The 10,427-nt window shown below is 42.3% G+C and overlaps 1 protein-coding gene across 1 annotated transcript; it reads left to right on the top strand.

Moving 5' to 3' along the window:
- Positions 1-5,699: 5,699 nt before the first annotated feature.
- On the top strand, positions 5,700-9,464 carry LOC145775791 (uncharacterized). Its single transcript, XM_082587160.1, has 15 exons — positions 5,700-5,769; positions 5,852-5,895; positions 5,979-6,177; positions 6,355-6,459; positions 6,528-6,644; positions 6,715-6,861; positions 6,930-7,022; positions 7,408-7,521; positions 7,587-7,801; positions 7,870-8,019; positions 8,093-8,306; positions 8,418-8,687; positions 8,797-8,950; positions 9,012-9,234; positions 9,304-9,464. Exons 1-15 carry the CDS (start codon positions 5,753-5,755, stop codon positions 9,423-9,425), a joined length of 2,184 nt encoding a protein of 727 aa, XP_082443286.1. The 5' UTR covers positions 5,700-5,752; the 3' UTR covers positions 9,426-9,464.
- Positions 9,465-10,427: the final 963 nt, after the last annotated feature.

Here is a 10,427-nt window from a genome sequence, read left to right as displayed (position 1 = left end):
CCCTCCGCTGGCTCGTCAAAACCTCCCCTTTCAAAATTCCTGGCTACGCTACTGAGGCTACTGGTACAAAATCCACAAATACATGAACATTATCATCCATCAAGTAAATTACAACCGTTTAACAAATTTTGGTTAGGCCTACCATATGTTTTACGAGTTTGACCAAAATGGTAATCCAATTCAGCATATTGTGTTGAAAAACGTAGTAGACAAACAATGGTATGACGATTATTAATTAATTAATTATGCTTTTATTTGCGCCCATTGCAATAACATACAGTACACTGGGATCACAGATGCGATACAACAGACGACAGGAAGCAGCGAAGTGACATATAGTCTTCGAGTCAGCTGCTCCCCTTATTTTGGCTTGCCTTTAAGTGTCTTTCGCCGAGACACAGCCGCGTGCTCTCGAGCGGTGTCGAACCCACGTCCTTTCGAACGTCGCGCAGACGTTCTCACCACTCGGCTACGCAGCCGACAATACGGCTACGCAGCAGACACTACGGCTACGCTACTACGACCACTCGGCTACGCAGCCGATTCAGTCCAAGATATTGATATAAAACAACTGGTTGGAGGCGGAGCACATGGCCACCGATTCGCGGATGAATGGCGATTGGTCGAAGAGGATGAAAAAACTTCTGTAGACAAAATCACAAGAACCAGAAAGCAAGCAGGAGTATTTACAATCTTACTGTTTTGCTAATAAATCCACACACGTAGGCCTATCATTGCAGGGTAATGAAAATATTAGAATGTTTGGTGTAGGCTACGCCTAGAGTCTGGACAGTGCTTATTCTTTCGAAGGTAGGAGATCTTGGACCAGCAATACTTAGATGGGATTTTGTCAAGGAAAATTTAGCTTGTTCTTTTTTGAATTAAAAGGTTCTACAGTTTTGCAATAATCTCTTATAATAGGTGGAAGCTTGTTCCAAACTGCTGGCCCCATGTACCGCATTGATTGTTTGCAAGTGTTAAGTCTGCAATAAAAATTGTAATAATAATATATTGGAATATAAGGAGAGTTACCACTTGTTGTTAGGCTACTTGATTGTTTACACTTAACTGTTTCTGCTGCTTCACTTTTGGGTGTTTTTTCAAGATTTACTTTCATACTCTTGATCTTGGATGCTCCCTTCTATTTCTTACAGTTGTTAACCTACCAGTCCTTCCACTCCATACTTGTCAAAACAAGATCATGTGCATATAAAATTTCACTCAGTAGCCTATGCCATCCCTTACTCCTCTTGTCACAACACCAACAAGGATTGCAAATATGAGCGGTCACAGTACTGTACTTATCTATCCCGGCCAGACCGCAGAGCAAGGGGGGCCAACTTTTTTTTAGGGGGGGGGGGAGGGGCCAAAAAATTGAATCATTATAATTGTAGCTGTTGCTCGAGAATGTTGGGATTTTGCCAGGGGTGGCGACTTTTTTTTTCAGGGGTGGCGAGGCCCCCCTGGCCCCCGGCTGGCTACAGTCCTGATCCCGGCTTTGATTTCACAAATATCACATCTGAATAATCTGATCTTACTCTCACATTCATTTGTGTACCCTCATACACTGATACCACCACAAGCTCTCACCAAACCTCTGGTAGGCTATGGCCTACCTCTTTTCTTCATTGCCTTCTTCATCACTTTCCTTAACACTCTGTCAAAACCTCTCTGCGTGCTTGTGCGTGTGCTTGAGCGTTCTTGTGTGTGGCCTCGGCAACCTTAAAAAGCGACACAACAGAATACAGCACCAGTTGTTGTAGGTAAAGGAGCGACCATTCGGCAACTAAATGTTGAAGGCGTCACCAACGCTAAACTGAACGTCCTCACCCAAATTGCCCACAACAACGATGCAGCGGTTGCCATGATCCAAGAAACTCATTGTGGACTATGACTCCTAAGATTCCACACTTTGATCTTGCTGCCTGTACCCTCAGCAGCAAGCATGAAATAACAACATTCGTTAAAAAAATTTAATAAACGCAACATCTCCAGTAAATGGTGACCTTGAATAGATCGCAGTACAAAGTCAGGGCACGATGGTTGTACTGTAGGCTAAATATAGCCTCAAGCCCGCAACCAGGGGGGGGCATTGGGGGCATTTGCCCCCCCCGAAATTTTAAGCGTTCTATGCAGTATGAAATGTACTATGAATAGACGTACGTCGTACACGTACAGCCATACTGTAGAGTGTAGACCAGTGTTTCTCAACCTTTTTTGGCCCAACGCCCCTTTCATGAGCTGGCAAAATTTTACCGCCCCCCCAACAATTACGATTAATTACGAAAAGCAAATATAAAACAATAAATACCGTACTATTAATACTACAAAAAGTGCTCAATGTCAAGCAAAAAGCCAAGCAGAACGAATTACATTAAATATAGGCTATTACCAGTCTTTAAAACCCTTACAGCCTGTTTTACCCTAAAAGGTGGATCATCAGAACGTCCTTATTCAAATAAAATTCTATTGGAATATAGGGACCTTCTGATGATCCCCCTGTTAGGGTGAAACAGGCTGTAAGGGTTTTGGAGACTAGTAACTATATTTGATGAAAAACAAATATATATTTGCGAGCATGAAAACAGTATAGGCCCTACTGATAGTCAATGTGAACCTTGGGCTTGGTGAGAAAGTGCCAGTTTCTTCACATCCGGTGTAAAGCCAGTGAGAAACATTCGAAGTTCACCTCTTATGTCAAGTGGGTTTCGCTGTTTGGTGTGGCAGAACAGCACAGCTGAATCCCTTTTCCACCAGCTATGAGGTAGGAAATGCTACCATGAAGATACGAGCTCTTTGACGAAATCGTTACGCTGGGCGATAGATGGGTTAAACCAGAATGGTCCCTAATAATCAAAACGCCCCCCCTTAAGCCGAGGTAATCATACCGCCCCCTGGGGGGCGGTACCGCCCCCGTTGAGAACCACTGGTGTAGACTATCGAAACCGAAAGTAGGCTACGCTGGTTGGAAGCCATGCTAACGATTTTGTTCGATAAATTAGGCTGGCATCCTCATTATCTGTTTCGTTAGCGTATACATAATGTCAGCATCCATGATCACCATAAAAAGCGTTTAAAAACAACTAAATAATTCGAGATCAAAAGCAGCTGCGACAGCGTGGTGAATAAGCTACTCAGTTGGGCTTAGGCATTTGTAAATATTTGTATTATCGTAATTTTCTTCCTTGGGTAGTCACAGCTAAATGAGAAAAGGTTGCAAAGGCTAGTTTCCTTTTATGCTGTACTAAACAAAAACGTGATTGACATAAGTTATGACCACTGAACCGTAACATGGTAGTGCCACACACTCTTGTCCCTTATCAATGGGCGTGGACATTAACATAAAAATGTCACAATGCATCATTTTAATGTTTGTTCTTTGATAAAAATTAAATGCCCCTCCCGAAAATATTTTCTGGTTGCGGGCCTGTATAGCCTACACAAGTCTCCACCAAGTAGTCTTTCTCAATCATCATTACCATCATTCCCTGCACCCTGCATATGTGCAAGCGATTTTAACTGTCGTCATATTGATTGGGGCTATTGCAACAACAATACTGGTGGTTACGCTTTAAACAAATGGGCCTTAAAACGATCTTTCTCTTTCATTACCTCTTTTTTCAAATTATAATGATCACCCTGATATTTTTTTTTTATTTGGACGTTGGAACACAGGAGTTTGGACGTTTTGGATTTTGGAACACAGGAGTTTGGACGTTTTGGATTTTGGAACACAGGAGTTTGGACGTTTTGGACGTTGGAACACAGGAGTTTGGACGTTTTGGATTTTGGAACACAGGAGTTTGGACGTTTTGGATTTTGGAACAAAGGAGTTTGGACGTTTTGGACGTTGGAACACAGGAGTTTGGACGTTTTGGATTTTGGAACACAGGAGTTTGGACGTTTTGGATTTTGGAACACAGGAGTTTGGACGTTTTGGACGTTGGAACACAGGAGTTTGGACGTTTTGGATTTTGGAACACAGGAGTTTGGACGTTTTGGATTTTGGAACACAGGAGTTTGGACGTTTTGGATTTTGGAACACAGGAGTTTGGACGTTTTGGACGTTGGAACACAGGAGTTTGGACGTTTTGGATTTTGGAACACAGAAGTTTGGACGTTTTGGACGTTGGAACACAGGAGTTTGGACGTTTTGGATTTTGGAACACAGGAGTTTGGACGTTTTGGATTTTGGAACACAGGAGTTTGGACGTTTTGGACGTTGGAACACAGGAGTTTGGACGTTTTGGATTTTGGAACACAGGAGTTTGGACGTTTTGGACGTTGGAACACAGGAGTTTGGACGTTTTGGATTTTGGAACACAGGAGTTTGGACGTTTTGGATTTTGGAACACAGGAGCTTGGACGTTTTGGATTTTGGAACACAGGAACACACAACCAATCCTGATTTGCTTTTGTAAGAGTACATCCTGGAGAACTCGTTCCAGATTGTAAAACCATAGAAAGATTTCGCAAGTTTCCGCAAAAACCTTCAAGCCTATAATCTTTCCTGCATCGATCGTGCCTTTGAATGCATTGATCATATCATACACGAATGTGTGAAAATAACGTAACACAGTACGAGAGAAGAAAAAGAAGAATTAAAAGTATGGCTATATTCAATTCCAATGGAGACCAATTGCAAAAACCCTTCAGTGTTTTCAACCGTCGCTACCCTGTGCCAGTCACCATTTTTAGAGTGTTTTTCTATGGGTGCAGCTAAATCAAGAGCGTACCTGGAAGCCCAGCTTCTGCCTTTTTGGTTCTGAGAGTAATGTGCGCTATGCAAAATTGTTGCTCAAAATTAAACCAATGCTTTCTATTCAAACCAAACCCAAAGTTTTATTATTATTTACTTTGCTTCAGATATGCATACATGTTAGACATCTATAATTCCATGTGGAGTTACATGAGAAAAAAATAGACGTATAGTGGAAGGACTATACAAACATAAACTTTGTAAAAGTTAATCCAAGATGATCTCTAATATAGGCTACTCATCAAAACAAACCATAGGTAAGCCTGTTTATAAACTTAGACTTCTTAGCCCTTTAGAAATTTTAATTTTAGGAAAATTTATAACAGTAATCGAGTAATGTATAGTATAACTGTAAGTGTAACTATAACTGTACAGACATTGCACCAAACCTGGTCTTTTACAGTAGTGACACCTTTGATGAATGATAATAACAATAATGTTATGGTTTTATTTATTGTCACTCTGCAACTGATAAAGGTCTTTTAGCGGCAAACTCTCATTTTTAATTTCGTATCATATTCACGATGTCATCACATTATTACCCCACTTATTCTCACTGCGTTATGCAACAATCGGTACCGTTTTTAAAGTCTTTGGTTTTACCCGACCTGGAATCGATCTCAGATCTACCATAGCACTAGAGCCGAAGCGAAACCCTTCGGCTGCTAAGCGGGTTCCTTGATGAATCGATGAATTTAGGCAGCAAAAACTAATTTGTCAATTTGTATTTTTCAAGCTGCACCCAAAACTTCCAATCTGAGGAATGCGCGTCTTTACTGATTGCGATAATTTGCTTTGACCAAAAGGTACCATTTTGTTTGGTCAATCTTTCGATTGGCAACGTTAAAACAGTGTAAAATATAAATTTCAAATCACCTTTCGGTCCTTTAAAACAAGCTGCATCATTTGATCCTGCATAGTAACTTTTTTCTGTCGCGTTTTGTAGAAGTTCTGTACCAGATATATCTATTATTTGTTTCATCTGTTGGAAGAATGAGTTGTGAATATTTGTAAGTATAATTCAGGTGTTGCAAGGGTGTGGCTGTTTTTGATACGTGGTTTATATTGTAAATTTTTGTTTTTCTTTTGCAGATTTCTTCTACTTTCAGTTTGTGTTCTACAGAGCGGGTGCGACGGTAAGTTGAGTTGGAGTATTGAACTTTCAGCTAGCATAAGATGTAAGAATTGATTGTTTTTGTGACAACATTTATAATTTTAGATATACGTGGTTCTGGGCACCAAGAACACGATGGGTCTGCAGTGAACCTCGCTTTCGATAATCACACCCTATTTTCCCCTCGGACTGCAGGTGGTTCAAACGTGTCTGAAGTTCCACAATCTCGAAGCCACATTTCAGTCTGTGCGGGCATTATGTGTAATTCTGGTATGAGTTGTGGGTCCTACAAGCCAAATTTCAGGTATGCAATTGCAAAGGCATGGAGATTGTCCTTTATGGGAATGCTGCTTTTGTCGAATTATATTTTCATCTTTTTTACGGCAGTGTTTGTCACTTGCCATCAGAAAGGCTACAGTCTTGTTATGTTTTCGCCCTGGCAGTTTCGTTCTAAGTTTCTTTACTCGTTTTGTGTTTTTAGGTTTGGGGTGGTGCGTCCTTTCTGCTTTGATCCAGTGCATTATTTCTACGATCCTAAAACTTGTATGACCGGTGTTTGTGGAAAGAAACATTGTTCCGGTACTAGGTGAGTACCTCTGTCCCCTTTGCATTACTCAATAGTCTGCAGTGTTGCTTGATTCTTTTTCTTTTCAGCTGCGTGTGCCCCCCTTCTACTGGTGGTGCGGCTTGTGACGTTTTGTCCGACCCATGCTTGAATACATCTTGCTACCTTTCCGGTCGCGTCTGCATTGCTCTGGTTGGTGACCACAGGTTGGTTGCTTTGTGACTTTTCATTGTGCCGATAAATCTACACGGCCATTACAACTTTATTTTATTCCAGATGCGCCTTCCGTGCTGCCATAGGCGATATCAACAACCGCCCTGTTGATGTGGGTGGGGTCTTGCCTGTTGTCCCACGGGTTTCTGTATGTGGCAGAATTTCATGCCCATCTGGATCATTGTGTGAGCCGTTTCCTTTGACTGAGCAGTAAGTATTCCGGGCTCTGTTGGAGGTTAATCTCTCGTTTACGCTTTATTACCACACTTGTTTCTCAGGAGCATCTATCCTTTTTGCATCGATCGTTCTGGTTCTAATGCGTGCTCGGCATCATCTTGCAACTCTGGCACATGCAATTCAAACACCGGCAGGTACATTCATATGTTTACAACTGTGCTTACTGCTTTGCAGCGTTTGGTTTGAATTTAAATTTTTCTTCGGACAGACTAAGCCTTTCATACGTTATTCCTACTACGTTTCTGGTAGAGGCTTTTGACGCAAGGCCGGTCACCGAGGTTGGCAGAGTGAAGTTTTCGATTGTTAAAGTGTTTGCATAGATATTCCACTCACCGCGTGCTGTCAAATGAAGATCGGTCCTGAAATGCCCTATTCAAGCGCACATCACGAGATTCGAACTAACGCCGTTTGACCGAGTCGGACGCTTAGACACTCAGCTAAGGGGCGAATGTTTTCCAGTCTACTTACAAGTCGGCTCTACAGCTTTTGCTCTGTAACTCATCTCCGTTCCCTTTTCAGGTGTGTGTGCCCCACTGGTCGTTTTGGGGTCAACTGCGAAATAACTTCTACTCCTTGCAGTACTTCCATCTGTTCAGATGATTCTATCTGCGTCACACTTCAAAACGGCCATATGTAAGTGTCACATTAACACCCTTCGCACACCACCAGCGTCATTAACCTGACGAATATTCTTTCAGGTGCATGACTATTCCCACATCTCTTCCACCTGTGACCTCCACCACTACAACTACCATCACTACTACGACTTCACTAGGACCGCTTGATGCCTGCTCCACAAACCTTTGCAGCTCGGCAAGTGCTGCTAGCTGTCGATGCGTCCCTTCCTGTAAACACGAGTTTGGTTACTACTGCCTTAGCTCTGCTGGATACATCGGCCAACGCTGCGAGATTGGTAACTATAAATTTTTTGATGAGTTGACTTTGGTTTTATGCTTGTCTCATCCCCAAATTATTCTTCAGCACCACCCAGGATCTTCTGTAATGACGATTCCATTCGCATCGAAGTTTCCTCGGCTTTCTTGCGCGAGTACGGCGATGACCTTCTCAACACCTTTCTTTACGCATCACCAACAGTGGATGGCCCACGCTCTACGGATCGCAGCTGTCAAGGTTTGCATCAACGCTAGTTGCTCACCATCTAACAAGCTTGTGAAGCTTTAATTGTGTTGCTTTCCACTTGCAGCTGTCTCTGTTGGTGGGGTCTATGTTGTCACAATCCCGACTTTCTCCGTTTGTGGGAACACCATTCGCTCCACCCTAAACAGCGAAGTTGTCTACGAGAACAGTTTGTGGGTGAACACCAGACACAGCGCTTTGTACGACTTGCCACGACCGGTTTTAAATTTCTTCTGCACATACCAAAAGGAATATTCTGTAACAGCTGCTTTGAAACCAGTGTAAGTACTTAGTGTACGCTTGTATAACAAGCTTTCCTGAAGACTGCTACTAAATATTTTTAGACACAGTCCGTCAAACACTTTTCCACATTTTACACTTTTTTCGTACAGGATCGACACACCATCTGCTCAAATATCTGCACTTTTGCAAGGTGAAATATCCATTGCTCTTTGCAAGGTCTCCACTTGTGAAAGATCTTGTCCTGCCAATTTGATGGTCAACAGCGGTGCAATATACACAGTCTCGGAGATGCTTCACCTTTCCGTTACTGTGGCAACAACCTCTCTAAACGATCCATCCTTGCAAGCTGAGTTGATGGATTCTTACCTATCATGCTCCACTCGAAGAACTGACACGGATCACGTGGTCTTGAAGGAAGGGTATGCATTTATTTTACTTGCACAAGATTCTCAGGCAATTAACCAGTCTTTTGGGGTTAGCCTGTGCTGTAGTCCATGACGGTTGTCATTACAATCAAACCCGTTGCAGGTGCCAAGATGGGCGACAACTGGACGCTCGTGTTGGAAGGAGGGATGACAACACCATCTGCATGTCATTCCGTGTTCCAAGAATGTTGACATGCACTGAGGTCTACATCCACGTCAGAATGTCGTTCTGTGCCAAACAACAATTCAAGACCAGGGTACGTATTACAAAGGCGTTTGATTTATTTGGTTGCACATCTTCACATGTTTCTTTTGCAGGCTTGTCAGGATGGGTCGTCGTATCGAGTTTGTGAAAACATCCAAAGGCGTTCCGTTGGTGAGGATGACTTAGCAAACATCGCTTATCGTGTGGTTGGACCAATTACCATCTCGCATCTCATCAAAGGTGTGGGTACCTTCAGCTACAACACCGACCATGGGGACGTTGAAATCATCCCTGACACTCCGGAGATTGCTCCGTCTGCATTAACTTCGAACTTGAGTAAGTGCAGTTTTTGATTTACGGAGATGCAACCCATTTTAAGCCACTTAATTTTGCGTTTTGTTTTAGATAATTTCTTTCTCCTAGCCTTGGCTTTCTGTGCAGTCCTGCTCGTGCTGGCCCTCACTATCTTTGTGGTGTCCTACCTACGTCGCCAGCGCCTTCAGAAGTCTGTTTCTACAGATGCTTGATTTTTTTTTCTTTAAAGTACAAATAAACTTTGAATAAGACTTTCCTTGTGCGTATAGCTGCGGTATCAATTACAGGATAGGGTCTCATTTAGCATCAGCTGCTTACACCCCACGATTACCCGTGGTATCACTTTCGCTAAAACATTTTCATGTATAACGACTATAACGTGACTTCGGTAACTGAGAGTCCACAGCGCATGCAATATCAAAAGTTTTAGTTCAGCGTATTTACTCAGCGCCACAGAATGTCGGTCATTTCCCTAAATGACAACTTAAGTTGGTTACCGTAATACCCCGTTAAAGTTTTCATAAGAGTATGCTGAATTTACCACGGGTCTTCACGTGAAGATCAGCAAAGGTTTTTTAATCACATGTGTGTGCATACCACACACCGTTTGCAACCTTGGAAATTGTCATTACAAAGGACTACCATAGTTGCTCTTGCTTCTCTTGTCCGATTCCTGCTTGGGTACTTCTTGCCACCTTTACGGTTTATCAATTTAAAATAGAACTCTGCAAACTATGTAGCCTAAGCTTTATCAACCTTTTTTGTGCCATTTGTAAACTGGAATAAGTATTTGAGATCGTCTTCGCAGTTTATCGGTACGGTACTTTGTAACTTCAAAGGTGTCGCGGGATAGAGCATATTTAACTGAAGTAATTTTCTAAGTTTCCTGAACAAAAATGATCCAACAAACAGGTTGGGATATTATGGTTGGTTGGTTTTTGAATCTTTATCTCGGACTGACAAAGTCTTTGATAGGTTATTTTAAAATGCACATTTTCTGTGTTTCTTAGACATTTTGTGTGTAAATATGCGTGGGCTCCTAGACGGAAGTGGGGCACAAGCCGGGGGTTGGAAAGCAGTAAATACAGCCTTGCATGGTTTAACCCAGGGGTCGGCAATATGCGGCCCGCGGACAAACTTTTTGCGGCCCTCGAACGATCTTAGTGCATAAACTAAAGTTTCATCATTATCTACGCATGAATTTATTTTATATC

The sequence above is a fragment of the Aplidium turbinatum genome, chromosome 8 (assembly GCF_918807975.1).
Source record: "Aplidium turbinatum chromosome 8, kaAplTurb1.1, whole genome shotgun sequence".
Taxonomy (NCBI): domain Eukaryota; kingdom Metazoa; phylum Chordata; class Ascidiacea; order Aplousobranchia; family Polyclinidae; genus Aplidium; species Aplidium turbinatum.
This window is presented reverse-complemented; position numbering and strand designations above follow the sequence as displayed.

What these genes read in the sequence shown, in the direction of transcription:
- LOC145775791 (XM_082587160.1), top strand. An exon ending in CCGTTTCCTTTGACTGAGCA is followed by an intron (nt 6,862 to 6,929) that starts GTAAGTATTCCG and finishes CTTGTTTCTCAG; the next exon opens with GAGCATCTATCCTTTTTGCA. An exon ending in ACACTTCAAAACGGCCATAT is followed by an intron (nt 7,522 to 7,586) that starts GTAAGTGTCACA and finishes ATATTCTTTCAG; the next exon opens with GTGCATGACTATTCCCACAT.